Source organism: Pagrus major, chromosome 5 (assembly GCF_040436345.1).
Source record: "Pagrus major chromosome 5, Pma_NU_1.0".
Lineage (NCBI taxonomy): Eukaryota > Metazoa > Chordata > Actinopteri > Spariformes > Sparidae > Pagrus > Pagrus major.
Window position 1 is genome coordinate 31778992 of NC_133219.1, and position 25382 is coordinate 31804373.

The 25382-nt window shown below is 41.0% G+C and overlaps 4 protein-coding genes across 4 annotated transcripts; 2 read left to right on the forward strand and 2 right to left on the reverse strand.

Moving 5' to 3' along the window:
* Positions 1-387: 387 nt before the first annotated feature.
* Positions 388-13025, reverse strand: znf366 (zinc finger protein 366). The gene is made up of 8 exons (XM_073467047.1): positions 13021-13025; positions 9352-9512; positions 5938-6968; positions 5679-5846; positions 5324-5474; positions 4648-4839; positions 1738-1912; positions 388-1653 (listed from the first exon to the last, which is right to left on the reverse strand). The coding sequence occupies exons 3-8, from the start codon at positions 6957-6959 to the stop codon at positions 1055-1057; spliced, it is 2307 nt and encodes a 768-aa protein (XP_073323148.1). The 5' UTR covers positions 6960-6968; positions 9352-9512; positions 13021-13025; the 3' UTR covers positions 388-1054.
* On the forward strand, positions 11327-13345 carry LOC140996611 (isotocin-neurophysin IT 1). The gene is made up of 3 exons (XM_073467048.1): positions 11327-11446; positions 12320-12524; positions 13200-13345. The coding sequence occupies exons 1-3, from the start codon at positions 11327-11329 to the stop codon at positions 13343-13345; spliced, it is 471 nt and encodes a 156-aa protein (XP_073323149.1).
* A 1802-nt stretch (positions 13346-15147) lies between these two features.
* On the forward strand, positions 15148-16178 carry LOC140996375 (fatty acid-binding protein, liver-type). Its single transcript, XM_073466759.1, has 4 exons — positions 15148-15356; positions 15577-15749; positions 15895-15987; positions 16085-16178. Exons 1-4 carry the CDS (start codon positions 15212-15214, stop codon positions 16133-16135), a joined length of 462 nt encoding a protein of 153 aa, XP_073322860.1. The 5' UTR covers positions 15148-15211; the 3' UTR covers positions 16136-16178.
* Positions 16179-16860: 682 nt separating this feature from the next.
* Positions 16861-25199, reverse strand: smyd1b (SET and MYND domain containing 1b). Its single transcript, XM_073466758.1, has 9 exons — positions 24921-25199; positions 22986-23162; positions 22633-22846; positions 22050-22180; positions 19823-20018; positions 18930-19022; positions 18648-18811; positions 18386-18554; positions 16861-17653 (listed from the first exon to the last, which is right to left on the reverse strand). The coding sequence occupies exons 1-9, from the start codon at positions 25040-25042 to the stop codon at positions 17489-17491; spliced, it is 1431 nt and encodes a 476-aa protein (XP_073322859.1). The 5' UTR covers positions 25043-25199; the 3' UTR covers positions 16861-17488.
* Positions 25200-25382: the final 183 nt, after the last annotated feature.

Here is a 25382-nt window from a genome sequence, read left to right on the forward strand (position 1 = left end):
AAACTTTCTCTTTCTTTTGAGTAGTATTTCTATTTTCAGTGGAGCTTCTGCAATGAGCAGAAACAATGCTTTGTTCTGAGTCATACAGACATACGAAGCCTTTGTCTGGGACACCCACTGTGTCCGTCACTGCCGTTTGATCACAACCTAAAAGAGAGAAGGGGAGAGGTGTTTTCTCTTCCTCTTCCTCTACTTTGAAAGAGAAGCTGGGGGGAGAAAGGCAAGCTTTTTGAAAAGCCACAGCAATCATCTCTGGTTTGGTGAAGTACGTGTCAGACGGAGAGGACTGACATTTACTACCAGGGCTCATATTCTTTCAGATTATTCACAGGAATGTTTATAAGGCGTCAAAAAAAAAGAGAAAAAAAAAGCTTCAGGTTTAGTGCACAGGTTTGTGTTTTCAAGCTTTTATTTTAGCATTTATCTTGCATACCACCATTACACTGCCGTACAATATAAACACTGACAAAGGCATGTTGATTAAAAAAATCTAAACAGAAGACATAAAAAAAAGAACAAAATCACAGTTTATTTTAGAAAGACACTCCAATAACCATAAAACATGCACAATGATTTGAGCAATAACATATTTTTGATTTTAATATAACAGACAACGGAGTAAAAATGAAATAAAAATTACATATTTGAGTGGGTATTGCAAAATGATTGTAAAAAACTAAATTATTAAATACATTTTGGCGTTTTATTTACAAAAAGCTGCACCCTAATCAGACTTTTCTACTCATAAATGCACATTGTCCTCCCTGTCATCCTGTCAGTGACTCATTAATCAGAGTATGATATGTTCTGTATTCTTCACAGCTTTGTATTTCAGTCGCTCTTATTAATAAAGATGTTGTCTTCGTATTTTTTTTTTTTGTCATGCTAAGCTACTACACCACATCCTCCATAATCAGTTTTATTTAAAGACCTCCACTCTTTCCTCTCTCCTCAGGGGTGTGTCTCCTGAACATCCTCTCCATTTTCCTGTCAAAGAAACACATCTGCCTTCCCTAAATACTGCATCTTCTTCTCATTCTCTGACTAAAAATGATCATTCTTTGTCTTCTTCTTCTTCTTCTTCTTCTTCTTCTTCTGAACCTATGTATTCACCTTTCTCCAATCTAGTCTGGTGCTGTTTGCTTTGCTCTGTCTCATCTATCTCTTGGTAATCTTCTAGCTCTGAATCAGAGTCATAATCGTAGGACTGTCTTCGACCTGCCTCATGATCGTACTCCTGGTCACCCAGCTCTGAATCAGATTCATCTGCCATCTCTTCTGACTTTAAGAGGTGCATCTTGTCACCTCTGGGATCGACAGAGTCTCCCTCATTCCCTGACTCCCTCTCATCTAAACCGTGCTGATACATTTCTTTCTGCTTCTCCTCTGGCCTTAGTTCAGCTGGGGACCCCTGCCCTCTCTCCTCCAGCTCCTGTTGGTCCACCTCGGGGCTGTACTGGCTCCTCCTGTACAAACTTTCCTCATCCTCCTCCTGACACGAGCTTCCAGGGACGCTCTCGCCATCAGACTGGGAGAGGCGGAGGCTGGGCAGGCCTGAAGGCTTCTGGGAAAGGTCAAACGGCTCCTCTTGGCTGAAGCGGGTGAGGAGGCCCATGGGGCTGGACAGGCAGAATCGTCCTCTTTGCCTAAACACTGAAGTCAGAGACATAATTAATTACATCAATCAACTTTTGCATTTAAAAATGCATAAACCATCTATGTTTTGTGCATCCTTACATCTTTCATCCAGCCCTCTGTCCATGACGCCGTGTTTGACCTTCATGTGTCTGGTGAGGTTTCCCTTCAGTGTGAACTTGCTCGGGCAGTAAAGGCATTTGAAGGGTTTGCTGTCTGAGTGGAGGTGCATGTGGCCCATCAGGTTGTGCATCCTGTTGAACTCCTTCCCACAAAGCTGAAAGACAAAAGAAAGAAGTTTAAGGCAAGTTCTCATTAACAAAATAAGAAATCAAATTTAACACAACATTACCAGCAATGTACAATTCCGTTTTTGTATGGATGAAACTAACGAGACATTACGTGTCGATTAGTGAGCATTAGAGGTGCTGGTAAGTGTATTTTGTTTGGAGAGAACCAGGCTAGCTGTTTCCCACTTTTTCTTGTCTTTATGCTAAGCTAAGCTAAGTGGCTGTTGGCTAAAGCTACATATTTACGAGCAGATGTGAGAGTGGTATCTTTTCGTCTTAATCCTTGCAAAGCATATTTCTGATAATGTCTAACTTTTCTTTTAATTAAAAGTATCGATACTTCAGTGCTAATTTACTCTGTTTAAAAATGTAACTTTAACATAATACAAGAAGTTTTTAACTGGTGATGAAACAGGTTCAATTTAATGCTGATGCCTCTATATCATCAACATAAGCAAACGAGACCATCAGCGCGAAGATTGGCTATTTCTGCATCATTATTACATAATTCCTGCCATTGGGTCGAAACTAAAACAATTTTTTAATGGTGTTTTGGTGAGGATAAATTGAGGAGTCTCACAGCCTGAGGGAAGACGCTGCTTTGTAGTTTGGTGGCACGGCACAAAACCAAAATTTAATTAGCTTCATCAACTTTTTTCCACATTGTCTGCCAGAATCAACAGAAAAGTTCCTTGTAGAAGTAAAAGTGCCGATGTACTATCAGCAAAATCTATTCAAAGTATGGAAAGTAAAAGTACTCATTTTACTAATCTGTATACTGTCAGCAAATCACCATATTTTAGAGGCGTATCATATGTTTTATACGTCAAATCTCAATCTGAGTAAAAAGTAAGTCTAGCATTAAAATAACTGCAGTGGAGTGACTAAAAACGACCCATTTTCCCTCTGAATTTCATGTAAGCGCAGTACTTGAGTAATTATACTCAGTTACCTCCCACCACTGGCTGCAGTAAACACTATTTGAGGATACAAAAACAATAGGCCAACACCTTCCACCTATTATTTTTCCTCCTCTGCCAAAGCTCCTTTGTTAGATGACTAATTTTTGCTGAATGCCTGGTTATAGAGCTACACGTAATCATGAATGAATGTGCAGGCATTCACACATAGACACACACACACATGCACACACCCTGTCTCCCTCCTTCTATCCTTGTTTTCCTCGTTTCCGCTTTGTCTTCCCCCCTCTCTCTCTCTCTCTCTCACTCCCAGACACACACACACACAAGAAAAACAGAAAGAGAGAGAGAGAAAGGAAGCAACATCGAGACAGGGCCAGGAGGAGAACAGGGAAGGGCAGCTCCTGCGCTGTCCTTCCTCTGCATTCTTTTTTATTAGGGTGGTCCTTTCCTTCAGGAGGAGAGAGGGACTGTAAACTGTCCAAGAGGACCGTGAGAAAACAGGAAGCTCCCTCCAGCAGCAGAGAAAGCAAGATGAAATCTATTTGAGGGCCCTGTTCTCCGGGGAGGCTGGGGGGCCATTGTTAGAGAGGCAGTTTGTGCAGCGATATCCTTCCTATGGACGAGGAGGGTCCTATTGCCAAAAGCCTCTCTGCTATCTGGTCATCGTCTCAGTCCGCTGACCAAAACACCAAGGTCAAAATAGACACTCCAGAAAAGTGGGGAAATCCTTTAATAGCAGCTACCACTAAGATATTACACATTTGGATCTTGAGTGCGATTAAGTACGCATTGCTACATTTTGTTTATAGTACAGAGCGAGAGAGAGTATTGGAGCGTTGATGCCTTTATCCAACACCTTACAGGAAAAGGAGTGGATATTAAAGGAGTAGTTTTGCAAAAGAAGCGTCTGGCCCAGAGTGAGATAAGAAGATCAATACCACTCCCAAGTCTGATGCTAAATCTGAAGCTACAGCAAGCAGGCAGTTAGCTTAGCTTTGCACAAAAACTGGACACAAAGTAAAACAGCTACACTGCTCTGTCCAAAAGTAACAAATCTGCCAATAACCTCCTGCATATCACATTTTGTACGGATAAAAGAAATGCAATATAACGTGACAATATGTGAGATTTAGAAGTGCTAGTGAAGACAGATTTTGCTGCCTTCAGACACGGCCAGGCTAGCTGTTTTCCTCTGTTTCCAGTCTTTGAGCTAAGCTAAGCTAAGCTAAGCTCACTGACTGCCGTTAGTAGCCTAACTGCCTTTCAGAACAACAGTGCTAAGGTTTGGCTAGGTTTAGGCAAAAAAGCGACTTGGCTAGGTTGTGCTAAACATTGTTTTTCAGGTACCTTGTTAAGGTTACCTTTGTAGTCATGGTTACAATAATAACCACATCATTAAGGGGGCTCTGTGGACCTTCTGCGTTGTGCTGGAATCCGGTTGTTAAGTTTATGTTGGCGGACTTAATTTCTAAATAAAAAAGGGATTGACGCATGTAAAATGCTACCAACTGTGACATAGAGCACATGTACGGTCACGGTTAAAAAAGGCCATGATGACTGCCGGTAAGAAACCATAAGAAAAACGTGGTCCGCCATAATTAAGTACGGCATTTTGTTGACCCATCCATCAGCCTCTAAATCCCATTAAGAGTCATGCCAGCCACTTGAACATATGTCATTTTTCTTGGGATTACAGTCTCTAATTACTGTAAAGACATGAGAGTTGTATCGATCTTCTCGTCTTACTCTCAACAAGAGAACAAATAAGATTAACACATGCTGTGTTAAGTTTGACCAACCTTGCATTTATATGGCTTGATGTCCGAGTGGACGATCATGTGAGCCTTGAGAGTCTGTTTTTGGACGAAGCTCTTGAAGCACATGTGGCACTGGTAGGCCCGTATGTTGGTGTGGATGAGGACATGACGCTTCATGTTGGCTAACAGGGTGAACTCACGCCCGCAGATGCGACACTTGTGCTCCTTCACCCCCTGAAGAACAAGAGAATGTGGAAGTAGTGGTGTGAGAAATGTGGTCAACAGACGAGTGTGTCTTCTGCTTAAAATTCTGGTTAGTCTAACCTCTAAAATCGCACTGAGCTCTATTTTGCTATCTTTATTTTAATGTTTTGTGAGGATCTCAAAGTTTTCAAAGATACCAAATACATCCTTTTTGGGGGAAAGGTGTATAGAATGATGCCAAGAAAACTGGGTGCTAAGTGGATAAAATAGGTCCAAGAGACAGAATTTAAGGGGCAATTGCTTTGAGACAGCTGCCAAAACAACATGCTTGGCTAGTGTCCAAACTCTTTCAGCAATCTTCACTGTCCAAAATGTGCAAAAGCATTAATAAAAATGTGTGACAGCAAAATGATAACTCTGTTTGATGCCAAAAAAACATGCTTTCACTTCCAACCCCTGTCAAAAGACATCGACAAAGGCTGTCTTTTCTCGTCGCCCTCCTAATTAAACCTACTTTGTGAGTGAGCGTGTGCTGTTTCAGGTGGTGTGACTGGATGAACTCCATCCCACACTCACTGCAGATGTACGGTCTGATGTCTTTGTGTTTCATCATGTGGTTCTGAAGCTGGCTCGGGTACTGGAAAGTCTTCTGGCACTCTGCACACCTGCAGGGACAACAGGTGCAAAAACCTCTTTACACAGCCGAAGAGAGAACAGAGACAACAGAGTCGTTCAACATTTTGGGAGATTTACTTCTTTGCGTTCTTGACGAGGAATTAAATGGGAAAAGTGATACCACTGTTGTGATTTTGCTTAAATCACAATCATTTAGATGTTTTAGCAAAGGGACAGTGGGTTTTTGTGCTCACCTGTACAGGGTGGGGCCACGGTGGGCAGTCAGGTGCCTCTTCAGTTGGGCCAGCGTGGGGAAATCCAGACCACACTCCACACATACGTTCTCCTGGCCTTTCTCGTGCTTCAGCTCATGGGCGCGAAGCTCACTGGGGTAAGCAAAACCTCTGCCGCACACACTGCAGCTGGAGGGGCAGGTAAAGTGAAAGATTAGAATAAAAACAGAGCAGCTCAAAACAACAAGAAGCAGAAAAAAACATGCTACAAATCATGTACCTGTATGGCTTCACATCACTGTGCTGCATCATGTGTCTCTTCAGGTGGCTGGTCTGAGTGAAGGCCTTGTGGCACACCGTGCACTTGTGGGGCCTCATGCCCTGGTGGGTGAGCAGGTGAGTGTGCAGGTGGCTCAGCTGCTTGAACAGCTTCCCACACAGGTGGCATCCATGCGGCTTGATGCCGTTGTGCCCAAGGATGTGCGTGACCAGGTTGTACTTAGAGGTGTAGGACTTCTCACACATACGACACTTCCATCTCTTCTGATCTCCTCCCACATCTACATAATAACTGTCATCCACATGGACGTTGAGACCAAGCTTTTCAGCACTGGTCGCCCCACTGCGAGGAGGTCCTTCACGACTGCGATGCCTGAGGTGGAGGTCCTCTCTGGGGTAGAAAGAGCCAGGGGAGAGGTGCATGACGGGGCCAGGCATGAAGAAGGGGTACGGGAGGAGGCTGTGGTGGAGAGATGGGAAGTAGGGAGGGTGGAGAAGGAGGGGAGAGGGAGGCCAAACAGGGGAAGGACTGAGAGGCTCCTGTTTCACCTGCACAGGTAAATTCATACCTGGTGATCTGTGATGAAGCTGCAGTCTGTTAAGTTCAATCATACCAGGCATGGGCTTCGGGGATGGGGAAAGCATGGGGCGATGTGGGAGGGAGAACGGGATGTGGGTGAGGTCCACCGTCTTCTTTCTGCTGGTTTCTTCTGCCTCCTCTGCTGCTCCATCAGGAGCTTCACCTTCTGGGGCGTCCATTTTGAAAGGAGTTCTTTTGCGTTTTTGGGATCCTTCCTTTTGTGAATAACCGGGGCCAAGCATGGGATAGAAAGCAGGTGGGCTGAACGCACTGTAGGTGTCTCTGGTGGGTGATATGTTGGGGTATCTGGGAGGGGAGAATTTTGGAGGCTTAATGTAGAGCGGAGGTGGGCTTAGGTAGAAACTGTGCTGAGATGCCTGTCTGAGCTCATCTCTGAGAGGAGGACTTCTTGCTGGTGAATAATGAACTCTGTCTGTTTCCATCTTCTTTCCCTTTAAAAAGAAGAGATGGATGAAGTTAGTTATAGTGCTGGAAGAAGTATTCAGATCCTTTACGTAAAGGGTCTGAGGGACTACTAAAAAGTTGTATAAAGTCTGTTGGGGCTCTGGAGGCCGCTGCATGAAATGTGCTGACTTGCATTGAATGGGTCCCAAGACTACAAGTTTGCAACTGAAAAATGACAACAGAGTTTATTTCACACACCTTCAAATCTCAGACTGAACCGTCAGTGGTCAAGTTGCATTGTGGGCAATGTAGACGTGAGGTTATGACAAGGAAGAAGAACGCGTGGTATAATCTCTTTCTGTTCTGCTGCATCGTTTCTGATCCTTATTTCTTTAAACTGTTCATTGTGAGTTTGACAATGTTGTGGGAGTGCAACGCTGATGTGGTGGAATACTCCTTTAGGTATTAAATAGCTTGCCACAATGTAAAATACTCCATTACAAGTAAAAGTCCTGCATTCAACATCCTACTGAGGGTCTCTTTGATGGACCTGCTGAAAACTCACAGACAAGAGGCCAAAGTCATTATCGACTGGTACCTATAGTTGTTAAATCAATGTAGTGAAGTAGAAAAATGAAGTAGAGTAGGAGCCTCAAATATGTACTTTCCACTAAATTATAAGTGTAGCCCTCAAAACCAGACCCGTCATTCGTAGGAAAGGTTTACAAAAGTGAATCCAATGCCTCTGCGTCTGGTTTTACTTATGATATGAAACTGTTTCTTTGAAGGTTTCTGTGGAAAGAAAAGTAACCGGGCACACGTAGAGAACAGTATACACCCACACATTTTGGTTTTCAACCTGAAACCTTTCACTTCTTCCTTTCTCACAGATCTCCTCCTCTCCTGAAATTAGGAAGTTATCAGTGAAATGTTCACCTCTACCTCCCGCACACTTTTCGCTTCTCCTTGTCTTTTTTCTCTGCTCTGTTCATCTTTTTTTTTTTTTTTAGTTTGCACTGAGGAAGCCAGGAAGAGCTTCCCCTTTTTCTCCTTCACCGATAAAAGCTACATGGTGTTTTCAATCTGTATCTCTGTGAGCAGCCTGAAGTCTGAGGTTGATTAAGAAGCTGATAAGAATAAAATTGTGACATGATAAGATGCCACGTACCTATAAATGATATCTCCACTGCAGTCTCTATGTGCTTACTTTGGTGTAGGTGATGGTCATGGGTTAAAAGATAGTGATTCTGAGAGGGGAACTGTCCTGTACTTCTGCATGACGTCTAAATTGTGCTTAGCAATGTGGTGCATATCTGTACTATTCCTGTAAATAGTTCAGTGCTTATCAATAAGAAACTGCTGTGATCCAAACACCACTGTAGCCATAACCACATCTGGTTACATCTCTGTTGGTTGTCGCAGATAGAGCAACGACTCTTCCTTCATAATAATACACACAAAAACACATATTATCATCTATAGGGCTGCAGTTCTGCAAATAAAGTTTTTTTTTGTAAATGAAGCTGCAGATCATTTCTCATATATTCGTTTTTACTATAGTGGAGAATGACTGTAACAATTAGAGCCTGATAGACACTTGATTTTTGGGGTGGATGCAACATTAGGGAATGAAAAAAGGATCACTCACTTGTGACAAGAATATGTAGTGCAGGCAGGATATTTAACAGTTTAAAACGACATCAGCGCACTGAAACAATAATAAACAGATGAATTCAGCTGACTGATATATTGGCTGGGCTCAAGTTGCTATTTTCTAACAACCTGACATCTTTGAAGGTCTTTTTTTCTATTTAGAATCTGAAATGAGGGAATATTTTGGTATTTTGCTTGAAAATTGTCTTAAAAGTTATTTTTCTAAATTTACTTTTTACAAGACTCTGATTCATGCAGATGGTATACTTTGATTGAATAATATCTCAGTCATGTTGGTGTGATGAGATGAACATGATCAGTGCAGATAAAATCACAAACTCACATTTATACAACTCACGGTGTCATTTTGTTTCTGCAAAATATCTTTTAAAAAAACAGGGAATGTCGCTCCATATCAACAAACCATGCAAATACACACAACAGGGACACAAGCACTTGGATGTTAGTGATGTATAGAAAACATAAACCACATGCAGAAAGCACAAAGAAAGTTATTTTGCCTCTTCCCAAACATTTTCACTTGCATGCTGAAATGTTCAGTAATTCCTTTATCAAACCATCTCCTGGTTCTGATCCGGTTCTTTTATCCTCCTCACCTCTCCCACTGTGCAGAGACCCCAGCCTGTACTTTGCCACACCATGCATTCCAAACAATCCATTAAAAACTGAAGCCCCTCCTCACATGCCAGTCAGTGCCATGTAAGTGTGTGTGTGCTAGTGTGAGGCTGCGGCGAAGTGTGTGAGCCTGAAACTTACCAGCTGAGTGTAGCCGAGTGTGTTTTCTGTGATGCTGTGGCTGAAGTGCTGGCTGCTCGCAGCTGCTGCTGTTGTACCCGTACCTGCGTTCTCTTCCCTCCTGCTCGTGCTGCAACTCTCCTGACAATGAGCCGCTCGTCCACGGATAGCATTTGAAGTGACTTAAGAAAGAGAACAGGAACAATCACTTTGTTCTCATTTTTCAGATGAGTACCTTCGGAGAGAAGGAAGGAAGGGAGGGGAGAGGAAGTCAACAAGCCTAGTGCCTTCCTGCAGAAAAATAAGGAAACACTAGATAGACATCTCCATTTCTCTATGAAATAGGGATTTTGCACAGCTTTTTGGAAGGAACGCGGGGAGGCAAGATCAGATGTTGCACCAGAAAACAATGCAGTTTGAATGTTTAACAGCTGTGAAGTGACATGCAGCAGATGACCTCAGCCTTTCTCTTTCTCAGAGATCTGTCTGTGAGGAATGACTGAGTAGGAATACAAACTGATTTTAAGCTTCTGAACAGCTCTAAAAAGTATTTCAGGTCTTTTAGGAGACAAAGTTAATAGTCAGTTATTTATGTGCACAGTGTTAGGGCAATGTTAACACATGTATAATATAATGTAATCCAGCAGAAATGCCCTGCAACACACACTGACCTCTGTGAAACCTTTTGATGTTCAGTTTTTCTTTCCTTCTTTTTAGATAAAAGCTTCTTTCTTTCTTTCTTCTTTCTAAAGGATAGATTGCACAATATTGCATGAAAGGTATTCCTGTTATTTTGTCCACCTTCTGCAAAAGCCTGACAGATGAGACCGGTAGCTGAAAAATGAATGCACAAATAGATCAAATGTGTCAACACAGCCACAAGGAGGCAAGAGAGTCCCATTGTCCAGCTTCCACCACTTTAAAGACCACAGCTCATCTTATTTGTGGTGACTTTAGTTAAGTTTTACGATGTGTCTGTGGGTTTGAAATCTAAATAAACGAATGTCAGCCCGCGTCTCAATGTCCTGCTATAAATTGGCGAACAAAAGACGACGTTATCAACTAGTTTTTTTAATTGAGATGAGGTGGCAGTCAGTGGATCAGGAGGGAGCTGCAGTAATTGAGCTCATATCATTGAGACGGAGAAACCTTGTTTAATGGGTTGTGGCCGATCATTAACTGTGTTAATTAGCTCATGAGACCAATCAACCTCAGACCCGGACGATGTGTGCGTCAATTCCTGTGAGGAATTAAGGATTTTATTAATAGAAAGGAAGATTTGTGGGTGTGTGTGTGTGTCTGTGTGTGTGTCTTTTTGTCATTGCTGTTGTTGTTTACAAACATCCGGTCTGTGTAAAGCACTTCCGAGCCAACATGGCGGCTCAGCAGGCCGAATTTAGAGACAAACTTCATTTCGTGACCTTTGAAACTGGCTTTTTTTAACATTCTATCCTAGAAAAGATGCTTAATAAGTCTTTAAAATGCTTTCTTAAGTAAAAGCAGATTAAAGTTGTACTATACACGTGTCCACTATGAATAATTTCATCTCTCCATTCTCCACTTGACCTCGCTCCCTTTCCTGTCGTCTCTAACATGCACGGTCACGCACCACAGGCCTTTTCTAAAACGATCCTCAATAGCAAAAAGCACAGCGGGCCACAGAAGTGGCTGGCCCTTTGACCCGCGGCCCGTCCAGTGGTCAGCTTCATCATCTCCAGAGGTGACGGTAACTTAAAGGGGCTCATTAAGGATCTCTAAGTGGCTTTTGGGTTTCTGTGTCACTCTCCAAAGAAGCCCTGGAGGTATATAAGACAGGTCAGAGACACCCAAGAAGTATCTGAACATCTGAAACGATCACTTGAAGTCGACTGCTCGTCAAGAGATTAAGCAACAAGTGAGTTTTTCTTCTGTCGATTCATATCTTTCTTGAATTTTGAGATTGTTTGGGTATTAACTGGTTTTATATTTCCATTTTTCTTTGACTCTCTCAGCAGAGATGACTGGAGCTGCCGTGTCCGTGTGCCTTGTTTTCCTCCTGTCTGTATGTTCAGCGTGTTACATCTCTAACTGTCCCATCGGAGGGAAGAGGTCCATCATGGATGCACCACTGCGCAAGGTGAGACGCTGTTACTACTATTTGACTTCCTTTGTGAAGCATAAAACTTAGAAATGTTTGCTCGATTCACAGAGACGAATCCACAACAACAACTCAGGAAAGTTATTATAGCCTAGTTGACTAAAATTAAAATAAAAACTAGGTGTTGAAAAACATTTTAGTTGACTGAAATGAGGATAAAAACTAGACTTAAGAAAAAAAGCAAAAACAATTTGATATTATACTGTGCATGACATTGGTGCATGTGTTTATTGAGACTGATGATTTGTCTAGGTGACTCGCTAACTCCCTAAATCTTTCCCCTGAAAAATACCCCTGATATTATTACATTCAAAAAATACTAAAACTAATAAAAACTCAACATTTTTAAACAATAAAAACTAAACTGAAACGAGCATACCCACCAAACTACACTGAATTAAAAAAAAAAAAAAGAAATTTAAATGAAAGCTATTGAAAAATCCCAAACTATGATAACCCTGTAGCCCAAAATCACAAGTCACAAATTTGACTCAAAGGGTTTTATAATCTGTACCTCTTACATCTTTGATTCAGATCAGGAAGAACTCACAAAAAAAAAAAAAAAACTTAAACGGGGACAAAAACGGAAGAAACCTCAAAAAGAGCAACAGGACATGCAATAAAAACTTCTAAATGGCGACATGTCTAAGAGCCTTCTGAGAAAAGTTTTGTTTGAATCTTGACAATTGCACTTAAAAGATCTGTAATTGGACTGAAACACTGTGCTCACACAGAAAAAAAGGGAATAAAAGTCAGAGAGTCCCTTCAGAAAGCTTCACTAATAAATATGCTCTGCACAGTCCTAACTAGCTTTGACATTACATCCTAATAATCAGTCATTTCCTCCACCAGTGCATGTCTTGTGGCCCCGGAGACAGGGGCCGCTGCTTCGGCCCCAGTATCTGCTGCGGGGAGGGCCTCGGCTGTCTGCTGGGCTCCCCAGAAACAGCTCACTGTGTGGAGGAGAACTACCTGCTCACCCCCTGCCAGGCGGGAGGGAGACCCTGTGGATCTGAAGGAGGACGCTGCGCTGCTTCAGGACTCTGCTGCGATGCAGGTCAGGAAGTACATTTAGTAGTATTCAGACCCTTTACTGAAGTAAAAGTAAATTTAAAATACAAGTACCTCAGAGTTGTGTTCAAGTACAATACCTGATCAAATATACTTAGTTACTTGATTGATTTATGTGATTTTCTAGCATCTCTCTATTAAATTACAAGCTTTGATTTAGCTTATTTTTCAGGAACTTGTACTTTATTTAAGTATTTCCATTTTCTGATAACTTGTATTTCCACTCCACTAGATTTTAGAGGCAAATATTGTACATTTTACTCCACTACATGTATGTGACAGCATTAGTTACATGTTACTTTTAAGACTGCATGCATCAGAGCCAAAGTATCACATTTTTAAGTGAATTTCTTTTGTCAGCAATCAGACGATTTCCGATATATATGCATACATGTGAATATATTTATAATTTACTTATACTGGTATTTTTGATACCATAATTGTTTTCCCCAGTGTAAAGTGAAGTTAAAAAAGCAACATACTCTTGTCTGTGCATTTTCTTCTTCAGTCACCGTGAACTTTGCTTTGATCATTCCTCAAAGAGGTTCACGCTCCCAGGTCACAAAAGCTGATAACAACATATTGTAAAGTTGTGTGTTTGCAACAAGAGACCGCCATGATCTGAGTAATAACTCCTCCTTTATTTATTTATCTGCCACAGAGAGCTGCACCACAGACCAATCCTGCCTCATCGAGGAGGAGGGAGACGATCAAAGCAGCCAATTCGAAGGCAGCGACACCGGTGACATCATCCTCAGGCTCCTGCATCTGGCCGGTCACACTTCTCCTCATCGAATTCACCAATGAGCTGCTGCTGACACCAAGGTCTCATGGGAAACTCTTCAGCCGTGGAGACGAAATGGGACTAGTAGTTGTAGTTCACATGGTTGTTCTTCTCTGTTTGTCTGATTTTGCTCTTTCCCCTGGAGTACTTCTGTAGAGTGCCTTTGTCAATATATTTTTATGTATGAAAATAGGGATGAATACTGACAGTGGTCATCCAGATATCTGCATGTTGAAATAAAGTTTTGAGAGAGTATTAAGTGTTGGGTTTTTACTTTAGAGTCACAAACCTTTTTAAATCCTTTTAGAAAAAGTCAGCATAAAGCTTATCAGGCTCAGTGTTACACTATATTCCACTATCACCAAATGTACAAAGCCCACAGCCGTCTTTATCTTTCAGAAGTTCAGCTTTGCATAATCCAAAGGATCCTAACATGACGCTGTGTGTGTTTTCATGGCAGCTCCAGTGACACTGTTGCAACAGTTATAACAGTTATCTGGTGCGGTAGTCACCTTTGTTCCATTTTTGTTAACCTCATGGTTTAACCTTAAGCTCCTGTTTCGTAAAAAAGGTGAGGGCCAAATAGATTTACTATACACCACTCTGAAACACTGATGAGAGATTATTGACATTGTGCCTGATTCAATTATTTGTTCATATCTTGATCTGCTCTGTGAAAGCTCTCTCTCTTGTGTTCTCTTATCTTGAATAGTAACGTCATCTGAGTAAAGGACCTTTGTAATGATTTGTAGATTAAAGTTCACACTGAGTTCAGTTGTTCATGGTTTTTACCAGCGGCATAAATATCAACCTTTTAACAAAATGAAGAATATATGACAGATTGCACAAAAATAGATATTTTAACTACGAAACTACTATGAAAACTACGCACACTTCTTATTAATCTAAACTGAAGCAACCCTATCGCTAGAATAAATGTTAGTAAAGTACGTTCCTGCAAAACCACGGATAAATTAAAACTTTACAAAGCCGTGCTTTTGCTTTGGTTAGGTTTAGGCACAAAATCCACTTGTTAGGGGTTAGGAAAACATCATGTTTTGGACAAAAATTCATGCTTTGGTTGCCACAAACATGGCTAGATGTCCAGAGGTCTCGTTAAAAACAACCCGTTTTGTCACCACAAACACAGCTGGAGATGTACCGAGGTCTCCTTAAATATATCCATTTTGTTGTGAAAAACACGGCTGCAGATGGACCGGCTTCCTGTCAAAAATATCTGTTTTATGTTGGCTTGAAATTACTGTGAATTTATTACAAATGTTGAAACACAGACTCAAACCATGGTCAGCCTTGGCAGCCTCTAACTTTTTGTTTTTAGTAAATTTTCACCTGTTTCAATGGCAGATTTTTTTTTATTAACTTATTATCGTTTCACCTGAAATGCAGGGGATGTTTAAAAAGAAGATTTTACCAATGGCATTACAGAAAAAAACATCTGTAAAACGTATTATATTATTTTCACAAAGAGAAAAAGAAAAGAAAATGTGTAAAAAGCTGTGTTAGACAAAGGGCCGAGGGACAGATATGAAGGAGTTGACTAAAGGAAAGACAGAAGGGTGGAAAACTGTGAGAAATTGAAGATTGAGGAGGCAGAAAGAGGATGATGAAAGAAAGAAAGCAGCCGACTGAAAACAAACAACACTATATCCAGTCAGCTGTTTTTGGGGTACGATACACACAGTGTCATCATATGTTAGTGTGACTTTCAAAATGCGGTCACACATTTACTATTTTCCCCTCTGTCTCAGAGTTACCCAACTTTAGTCTGGTCACCTTGTACCTTTGTTATCTCTGTCTGTGCTTATCTGTGGTGGTGGATCTGCCCAGAAGTGGGCTGGAGCTGCCTTAATTGGAGACACCTGTGGTTAATGATTGCTGGGCTGGAGTCTGAGAGTATAAAAACATGCAGATATCGACTTCTCACTTTACCTTCGCTGCCTGTCACCATGTCTTTCTCTGGAAAATACCAGCTGGAGTCTCAGGAGAACTTTGAGCCTTTCATGAAGGCGATTGGTAAGAGTTCAGCTTTCTTTCATGAAATTATCTTTGACTGCTAGCTTTCAAATTGACACAGTGGCTGTAAAACTGGGCTTTTGTTAAATGTTTTGCAATCAAACATGGATTGTTGACTTACTTAGCAATGTTAATCTACAGGTCTAAATTTACAACTGTCAGGAAGCAAATGCAACACTTTCTGCAGTGGTTTCCTAACCAGTTGCTTTTTCTGTCTCAGGTCTCCCTGATGAACTCATCCAGAAAGGCAAGGACATCAAGAGCGTCTCTGAGATTGAGGAGAATGGTGACGACTTCAAAGTGACGGTCACCACCGGCCCAAAGGTCCTTGTCAATACCTTCACCATTGGAAAGGAGGCAGACCTGGAGACAATCACTGGAGAGAAGTTGAAGGTAAGCCAGGACATGAAATTTAAAGATTCAAACTTGCACTGTCTGGTAATTTCACTCTGTAACTAAATTATTTTGGACCTTGGTCAAGAAATGCTTATCTGTCTCTGTCTGGGGATATAAACTTATCTTGTCCTGCTTCTTCAAGGCGGTGGTTAAGCGTGACGGCAACAAACTGAAGGTCAGCCTGAAGGGGATCGAATCTTGCACAGAAATGGTGGATGCCAACACAATTTGCAATGTGAGTAATACAAAGTGCTGCATAATTTTGCTGATTCATTGTTGCATGACTCTTAACAAGTTTCTAAAACTTTCCTTTTTTTTTTTTTTTTTGACAGACTATGACTCTTGGTGGCATTGTATACAAGAGGATAAGCAAACGTGTGTAAAAAGACCACTTCACTTGTGATAATAAAAATATGAAAGGCACAACTGTCTTTGTTTCTTTGGACATAAAATGGGACTGACTGTTAAACTAGATTCTGGCAAGTTTTTTTTTTTTTTTTTTTTTTTTTATTTCCAAATGTTAAACTGGCAGTCATTCAAAAATGGATTTAAAAGCGTTTGCATTACTGGAACATCGTGGGAGGCCACAGAAAATGTATTTGGACTTGAAAACAGACTAAAGGTCACTTGTCTTGACTGCAGGGAGCGAGACAGAACTGATTGCATAATGAGCAACAGGAGCTGAAAAGGGCTTAATCAATTTTCAGGGCAGAAAGGGTACATAAGTGATCACTAATATCTACTCTGCTGCTGTAACTCTCGGCACTGTCTCTTCACACAAAATGTGTGGCTGTGCAGTCATGGGGCCTTAATGTTGATAAGGATGTTGCTAAAAGTGATACATGGGTTGGGGAGGGTTAAACTGATGTGAACAGCAGGGGGCGTGATTTGCTCCACAACAGTTCAATGTAGCAGCTGGCCACAACAAACCACTGACTGCAAATTAAGTATTTAGCTGTTGCGTCAATACTTGGGGTTTGCCGTCATTAGACATTAACAAATCACCGCTGTAGAGAAGTGGTTTCTGAAAAGGTTGTTCCAGGACACTTTCAGGCCAGTACAGTTTTGAAATGGAAGATATTGAATGCAAAACACTTCAAACATTCAATTCTTTTAAATGGAATAAACATTTTTATTTGGCCTTTCTTAAATCATTGCTTAGTACTAAAGGATGCCTGTAGTCACATTGAACAGGAAGTACAAGAGATTAAATGTCTTTCATACAAAGACGTATTACAAAACGTATTTGGAGCAAAACTACCAACTGAATATCACTCAACATTTTTTTTATTACATTTGTGCAGGCAACAATTATTTAAATTGCTGGGATATTTGGGCAGTTCAAGCCTTATTCAGGGTTGACGCAGTGTTGTATAAAGCTGCCAAAAGTCAAACTTGATTCCAAAATGGAGTTGAGTGGAAGTGTAAAGTAGCAGAAAAAGGGCAATGCTCAAGTAAAGTTTTGATGGCATAATGAGCTGCAGGTACAAAATGTTTGCACCACATGATTAAATAATACGACTACATCTGAGATTGAGTGTCTGTGGTTTCACTGGGTTTATTGAAAAAACAAAATGCCCAAGTTGTGACGTGACATGTTTTTAATGAAAAGTGGAACTACAAAAGAAAATGACCACGTGACTAAATGAGTGGACTCGCACACCAACACTCAGAACACTGGTAACGGTAAACAATAGGATGGTTTTCTTGATCGTCAAATGGCTGCGGTGCTGTGGTTATTTCTTCCGGTGGAAGAGATTCTTGATGCCCTCCTCCACACCCTTGGGTTCATGCATCATGGTCATTGGTTTGTTCTTCAGAGCAGCGTCTCTCATACTGTGGTACACGTACTCGTTCTGCTTGAACATCCTCAGCTCCATCTCTGTCTGCATACGCATCGCCTGTGGAAATATCAGGAGGGAAACGTCGGTGCTTTTAAAATGTTCACCCATGAATTTGTCACAGTAAATATTAAGGCCTGTAACCCAGAGTTTTGACTTTGCACCAGCACATTTTTTTAAACCTATGTGGAGAAACTACAGGTGAATCAGAACAGTAATCTGAACTAATATAAACATGTAAGCGTGTATGTTTTTGTCAATTATTTGTACGACTCTGAAAGGAGACGTGTTATAGAAGCTAAACAGAATAAAATCTGAATTTACCATGTAAGAAAACACGTTCTCACCTGTAGAATATCCTGTTAAAAACACTTATCTTGAGATATGAGCCATACTACAGCTCTTAAAACTATCTTTTCACACTCCAACAGAAATTTAGCCAAAAACATATTTTTACAAGGCTAAACAAAAGCATAGCCACATCCAGGTACACTAGTGTACAGATTTTGAGATTTAAGGCAGCTTGAAATGATTTTAGAGCAAGTTATGGACATAACAGTTGACATTAGCTAAACTTGTTCTTGCAAGATTATGATTCATTTGGAGTTGTGTTTATGGCCACCAGACAAATGTCAGTTCAATATTTACTCTTTTTTTTTAGCTCTGTGTTTGAAAGTCTGGCTCATTAGCTGCTAAATGCTTCACCATGTTCACCAGCTAGTCTGTAACTGTGTCTATCTATCTAGCAAAGCCATAGAAAAACTTGGCATACAAAGATTAGAAGGTGTTTACCTCCAGATCCTTGGTGATGGGGTGTGTTGGGCCGTGGGTGACCATGAGAATGGCGTAGGCCTTGCAGACCATCGAGTGGCCGACCTCAATCAGCCCGGCCTGCCAGTGATTCACTCCTGCTCGCATGGCAGCCATACCGAGAGCAGCATTGTTGGGGTGGTACAGTTTCCTGTCGGGGAAAAGATTTATTTGAGAGTGTTTATGAAAATTTTCACACTTGAGACTCCGAAAGGACATGATGGGGAAGTGTCTTTGTGCTTACACATATCCATCCACCATTTTGCGGGCGTACTCTGCCGCGTCTTCAAAGTACTGCAGGTAAGCTTGCACCTCACTTAATGTGCTCCACATCCTCAGCAGGTAGATGTGAGTGTCAGCCAAAACCGGCTCTGTTTTGTTGATGGTTTCCCTGCAGATCTTTACCACCTGAAGAGGCAAAAAAACAAAAACAAAATTAAGATCTTTAAGAACATTGAAGTAGCACAGTGCGTTGAGCAACTCAATCTGGTTTGTATTTAGTGTCGTAGGTGATTTGATTTATTACCTCATGGTAGTCGCCACTTAATCGAGCCTTGTCCATCTTCTCCAGCATTTCAAAACAAAAGTCTGTTGCTTCTTTCACCTGCTCCGGTGGAGGCTACCAGTTCAAGATGGAAGACAATAATCACATTTTAACGAGGGAATTTTAATGAATGCACCACTGATCAAGTATTAACACACTGCCAATGAGAGACTTTTAAAGACAACACCGGTCACCTTTACACAGTCCATAAAGGTGAAGGCCTGATTATTTTTATATTAAGAGGACCTTTACCCTGCTGAAGGAGCCCTGTCATGTTTACTTCCTTTACTTGGCATAACATGGTTATCTGGTTATGGTCAGTATGACAGATTTCAGTAATAAACTCCATAAACTTTTCCGTACACATGCTATTTAAAACTTCCGACCCACACGTACAGTCACAGAGCGAACTGGCAACCGTCACTCTGACAGAGGTGTAATGTTTCACAGATTAAGATAATGACCAACTGTGTCATTCAAGGTCATGGTGATTATCTCACTTTTTATGGTGTGTCAAGTATTGATTTACACATCTCAGAGTATTAAATGATCACCGTTGGCAGTTTGGAATTGGAAGTTGAAGATAGATTACATAATGTGGTGTAAAATAGATCAGATAATAATTCATCTTGCATGGTAAAACATTCAAATACTGATAAGTAATTGAAGTTATTAAGAGATTGAAGTTTACGTCACTGTTTTCCTATGCACACACATACAGTCTGTTGGGAGTTATCTCTGCTTAAAAATAGTCACAGTGGCTCTGCTCCTCATGTTTCCCGTCTCTCCTTATCATCCAATACTAAATGCAGTGAGAGGGCTTAGTCCTTTCTGCCCTGTGCACTATCCAATATATTCTCTCAATAGAGACAAACCTTGACTCCCTCCACTTCCCTTCCCGCCATCTTCAAGTCATCCTTGGTTCGGTTCTTGCAGTGCTCACATGTGCAGTCAAAGAAGTATTGTGCCTTCAACAGTCTTTGTCTCTCCTCTGACAGATTCATGAAGTCCACGTATGCGACTGTCAGCTCCTCTCCCTCTTCGATCTTACCGAGAGAACGCAGCTCGATCCTGAGGGAGAGAAACACAGTTAAAGAAAAGCAGACGTGCAGAAACACACGCAGATTGACTTGTTCAAGTCATTTAATCTTTCATCTATAGTTATAGATGAATGGTGAAACTCTGCTCCATAGTGTTTCTTTCAGTTCAGTCAATCCAGTTGAAGGATTGAAGGAGTGGATGTTAATATGTATCAGAGAGATTACTTCACACTTAAGCCAGTATTCAGATCATTCATTTCATGAATTTCATTTCCTTTTCGAAGCCCCTGTTCATACTTGCTATCAACAGCCGTCCTGAGTGATCCTATTTCATCTCACAGCTCTAAGTTCAGGTGTGAACACCCCCAAGACACATTGAAGACGCATTTGAGATCCTTTCCCTCAGACCACATTCAGAGGTTGTGTGGGCTGCATGTGAACACATTGTTTTAGCTGTGTGTACGCACATGTAGTAACATCTAATAACTGCAATATCCCCAAACTCTTCTTGTAAATTTGGCATTAAATGCTAAACATTCAGGTATTTCTCTCCTTGTACAAAGTGCCCATTTGTCTGGGCATCACAGTACAAGTCCGTGTGCTTCCTTGTCTACATTTAGCTGCTGTTTGAACACACTGATTTCACTTCACAGGATATTTTATTGACGGTAAACATATCAAATTTTACAAATACATAAAATAGTAACCAATGCAGGCTGCTTTGTTGCAACTTTCCCAGACTCCCTTACAGAATTGCTAAATTTCGTAAATTGTTGCGTCAGGAGAAACTTTATAAACTTGTGAAACGCTGTCGACAAAACAACATAAACTATTTGGACCTTCTTGTAAATTCGGCAAATGTTATACATGATATTTCTTTTCATTCACAAGATATTTCTGTCTTTGCGTATAAAACATTGTGTCCGTTTGTTCAAGGGATGCACGTGTTAATTTACATAAGTGGTCACTTTAGATGCATGTCGAGACACATGTTAATGTCAGGTGTGAAGTGAGTTACTTCGGGCTGTCTACCTGTGATCGGATCTCTCAGGACGGATTTTGACACCAGGTGTGAATTCCCACTAGGCAGAATATTTTATACATGTCTGGACCATTTGAAACGGATATTTTCTTTCCTCATCCTCATTTAATTTCTTTATTTCTAAATTTTACAGACACGCAAAGCACAATTTGTGATTTCTCCCTTCATTTAACAAATGTGTGACAAACCAATCCACACAAAAAACAACAAAAAAAAATCAATAATAACAATATAAGGCTTAAATATTCAATAATCATGACTATTTAGCTTTAAAAACACAATACATAAATGGAGGTGTTGTTTTAGCTTGGTGGGACATGGTGTTAGAGGTGAACCAATTGGAATGATAGTTGTTATAAATGAGAGAAGCTGCTTATGCACTCTCACACAGCAATCTGTGTTGTTTGACGGACAAACACACAGTGTGATCACGCATGGAAAAACACACAAAGTGACTGGTGGCAGCACACAAGGAAATCTTTGTGTGGACTTGATGGATGGTTAGATAAAGTGTGAAAAATTAGCTTTAGGCAGGTGATGAAATGTGCAGAGAAAAAAAACCATACCAGCCTTTTGTTATGGTAAATAAGCTCAGTTAAGTTAGAGCATTCAAGAAGCACATGGACATCTGATGTGAAGAGTCACATCGAGCCTACAGTGCAAAGGGTACTACGGACAAAGACTTAATTTTCTAAAACGGATGGAGTGGGAGGGAGGAAGGCGGTTATGTGTTGTGACATGTTGATTAAACAGTCTAAATGGTGATCTAATGAATAAAAAAGGCTCAGGTTGAGGTAACGCACCTCCGTTGAGAATGAAACAAAGTATTCACAGCCGATTGACTGAAAGACAAACAGGAAGCAGTTTTACACCAAACCTAACACACATCCACACACACACACACACACACACACATCCACAGCAGCACAGATACACACAAACTCCGAAAACAACTTTTAATCACGTTAAAAAAGTCATTGAAGAGTACTTCCAAATAAAGTGTTGTTTTTTTTTACTTACTTGCCGTGGTTGAGGATCACAGTGCAGTTTGGCCAACAGTCATGATTCACTAGACACAAATTTGGGAAAAGCCCAACTCCTACTGCCTGAAGGCCCCTCTGGTCGCTCACAGTGAAACCGTTACAGTTAACCTGAGAGAAAGAGGGGACATATTCATGTTAACACACAGCTTGTTCACATTATAATATTATTTAAGTAGTTTATAATGTTTCCGTCCTTTATCCTCTTGGACATCGCATTGCCTTATATGGCATATATCAAAGACTATATGATTTTGTTTTTTTCATCTGAGCCCTGATGTCCCCTGTGACGCCCTTTAATATAAGGCAATGTGGCCTCATCCCACCAATATAAAGTTGCTACTGTAATAGAAATGATCACAAGATAGACCCTAGGGGACTCAAGATGATAAACATGATATTAAATGTGTTGTCATTGTTTTTTGGCAATATTTGAGTGTCACAAACAGTGCTTCTAGGAAAAAAATTTATATGCGTAGAATTGCACTAATTGTAAATTAGACCGGGCTACATAACAGAAAGACATGTGATGGCCAATAAAAGGACAACACATATAAACGCACCACGCCAAAAATATGTGAGACTTCGTCAATCCTGTGCTGCTTGCTGGAGCGGGGCCAGTAGTCTACAAAATTGTGGATGTCCACTTTGAACTCCTTCAGCTCATCCTCTTGCATGTCCTGGATGTGGTCCTCCAGCTCGTCCAGCGTGGTCAGCTGCATGTCGGACACCACGCTCCCCTCCTTGTCGAGACGCCACAGGATGCGGGCCACCAAACTGACCACACAAAAGAACAGTGAAGAAGAAGAAGACGTGACTTCGAGGGTCACAAGAAGATCAGACACACATTATCTCAAGATTAAGTTAAAAGAAATGATTGACACATCCTGTCCATTTATTCATCACTTCCACTTACCGGATGCTCTCATTCGGTGCTTTGCCAAAAGCTTTGATGGCACCACATTCTTGCTTGTGTTCAGCCCAGCCGGCACGCTGGCAAGTTCGGTCACAGTAATGAGCAAATTTGCACTGGCCGCACCTCTGTAGCTTCGGTTGACTGCGGAAACAGCTGTGGCACATACGCTCTGCTAGACTGCAGAAGAAGAGAAGAGACAGAAGAATGGAAGATGTCATGATACGTACGTTACAGCACATGCAAATTGTAGATACAAGAGACAGGGATGACCCAGGGGTAGGCTTACAATTGCACTTACCCAGGGGTGCGTAAAAAGATTGTGGAGTAGCTCAACTAATTAGAAAAAACACAAAAAACAACATTTTGAAGAAAAACAAAATGTCCACCTAATGAGTTAAGAGCAGCCTAACACCTGTACACTGTGCTCCAAGTTGACTTTACTTTAGTTAATAAAGTTGTATGAGATAGGAAGTTTGAACAACACTTGGTCATTTTGAGGCAATCAGTTTGCTCAATTGTATCAAGTAATGTCACTTTGTCAATTTTAAGTTGTTCAAACTTTTTAGCTCATACAACTTAAATGTAATGGGCTAATTCACTTGGTAATTCTGAGGTTATTGGTTTCCTGACTTTTTCTACGTAAAGTCAACATTTGAATTTTAACAGCGCAGTGGATATTTTTTTAAGGAGACTTCTGGACAATTTGCCGTGTTGGAGCAACAGAAAAGTTGGACAAAACAGCGACAAAACAGGGTGTCCCTGCCATGTTTGTGGCCAAAACGGAGACTAGACATTTCCTCACATTAACCAAGTGGGTTTTGTACCAAAACCTAACCACACCATAAGGACAGGGTTGTCACAACAGAAAACATAAAGAAACGTGAGAATAAACGTAACGTAAACATACATTGAACGTTTATTCTGGTGATCGAGTTTGTATAAATGGTTGAAACAAGACATAGCTAGTAGGCTTCTATTGTAGACTTGACTAGGTTGACCTAAACATTGACATGTTTAGACATTTCAAATGAATGCATTTGGATCTTGACAGGTGGTATCAATGAAGGGGTACCTGAGCCCGTCTGAGCTGAGGGGGTACAACAGAAAAAGAACTGACCAAAGAGACAGCTGTCCAACAAAGAGTTAAGCATGTTGGAGTTGCCTGGTGACCAAATGCCCTGTAAAAGTGCATTATTCTAAAGACAATGTTTCAGATGAGCATTAAAGGTTATTCCTTTTGATCATATCATCACAAAGTCTTCAGAGAGAGAGTCAGTTGTAAAAGCTTTAAAAATAGCCAGGATTAGGGTTCCTTGGATTATGGGTACTTCTTAAACAGAGGAAATTTGATGTAAAGTCTAGTTAGTTTTATGAAAAACAAATTCAGTATAGGCTACCCCTAACTTTTCTTGGACTTTACACCTTGCTATTTTCCAAGATATTGTTAAAAGATCCCTCAAAAGTCATAACTCAGAAACACATGGGAATTCTGACAGTAAATGAAAAAAAGCATTGTTGTCTAGAAGACTAATTTTATCTGTCACATTTTTCTCTTACACATTAGTTAGTTATTAAACAAGGGGAACTTTGTTTCTGGTTGTTTCAGATAAGGTTGCTGTCATGCTTGTTCTTACATGTTACCAGCAGCATTCAGTTACAGCTATGTAAAAATATTCCCCTGAGGATGAGCTGCAGGCACGTGTCCACGTGAAATCACATCAACATGACAAAGTACCCCAAGACTAGAGAACACTTGTGTCATTGTCAAACACAAATCAGACTGTATGGCCTTTAAAAAGGCAGACAGCGTAAAAAATCTTGATTTCTTACGCAAAAATATATTGTTAAAATACCCAAATATCCCTAGAATGACCACATCTAAAGACAGCCCCCACTACTGAGCGTCCACTGTCACAATTTCCATCATTACTTTACCTGTCAAACACGACAGCTGCGAGACTGGGCTCAGAAAAAATCACATCTCCTGCCCAAAACTCTTTGGCGGCCTTCAGACCCCTCCCCTTTCCAGGTGAGTCAAATATTGTCACGTTCTCCATGGTAGCTGCACTGGTTCCTGAGATGCTGGTGAACAGCGATTGTCAGCGGTGAACGGATGAGAGAGGAGTGTTAGAGAGGCACAGAGGAGTTAAATACAGCGATAGCGTAGTTGAGGAACTCGTAGACCAATCCTCGCCCTCTGTGTTCTTCAATGACAACTGCACATTCCACACCCGCGGTACTAAAATAGCCATCCACTTCTTGAACTGTACCAACAGATGCAAAGAATAGGTTGGTGGTGACTTGTCTCGCTAGTCCACTGAGAAATAAAATGTCTTGAAAGGACCCAGCTGTCATTAAAACCAGCGACCTTGTCAGAAAGTAACACATCTGAAATGT

Bases quoted from the DNA above. Each gene is read 5' to 3' on its own strand.
- LOC140996375 (XM_073466759.1), top strand. From the start codon at position 15,212: ATGATTGCTGGGCTGGAGTCTGAGAGTATAAAAACATGCAGATATCGA. The intron at 15,357-15,576 runs GTAAGAGTTCAG...TTTCTGTCTCAG, and splicing joins GCCTTTCATGAAGGCGATTG to GTCTCCCTGATGAACTCATC. The intron at 15,988-16,084 runs GTGAGTAATACA...TTTTTTTGACAG, and splicing joins ATGCCAACACAATTTGCAAT to ACTATGACTCTTGGTGGCAT.
- LOC140996611 (XM_073467048.1), top strand. From the start codon at position 11,327: ATGACTGGAGCTGCCGTGTCCGTGTGCCTTGTTTTCCTCCTGTCTGTA. The intron at 11,447-12,319 runs GTGAGACGCTGT...TTCCTCCACCAG, and splicing joins TGGATGCACCACTGCGCAAG to TGCATGTCTTGTGGCCCCGG. The intron at 12,525-13,199 runs GTCAGGAAGTAC...TATCTGCCACAG, and splicing joins AGGACTCTGCTGCGATGCAG to AGAGCTGCACCACAGACCAA.
- znf366 (XM_073467047.1), bottom strand. From the start codon at position 6,959: ATGGAAACAGACAGAGTTCATTATTCACCAGCAAGAAGTCCTCCTCTC. The intron at 5,475-5,678 runs GTGAGCACAAAA...TTGTCCCTGCAG, and splicing joins CGTGGCCCCACCCTGTACAG to GTGTGCAGAGTGCCAGAAGA. The intron at 1,654-1,737 runs GTAAGGATGCAC...CTCTGACTTCAG, and splicing joins CAGAGGGCTGGATGAAAGAT to TGTTTAGGCAAAGAGGACGA.
- smyd1b (XM_073466758.1), bottom strand. From the start codon at position 25,042: ATGGAGAACGTGACAATATTTGACTCACCTGGAAAGGGGAGGGGTCTG. The intron at 23,163-24,920 runs GTAAAGTAATGA...CTTCTTCTGCAG, and splicing joins GCAGCTGTCGTGTTTGACAG to TCTAGCAGAGCGTATGTGCC. The intron at 22,181-22,632 runs GTGCGTTTATAT...TCTTTCTCTCAG, and splicing joins TCTCACATATTTTTGGCGTG to GTTAACTGTAACGGTTTCAC.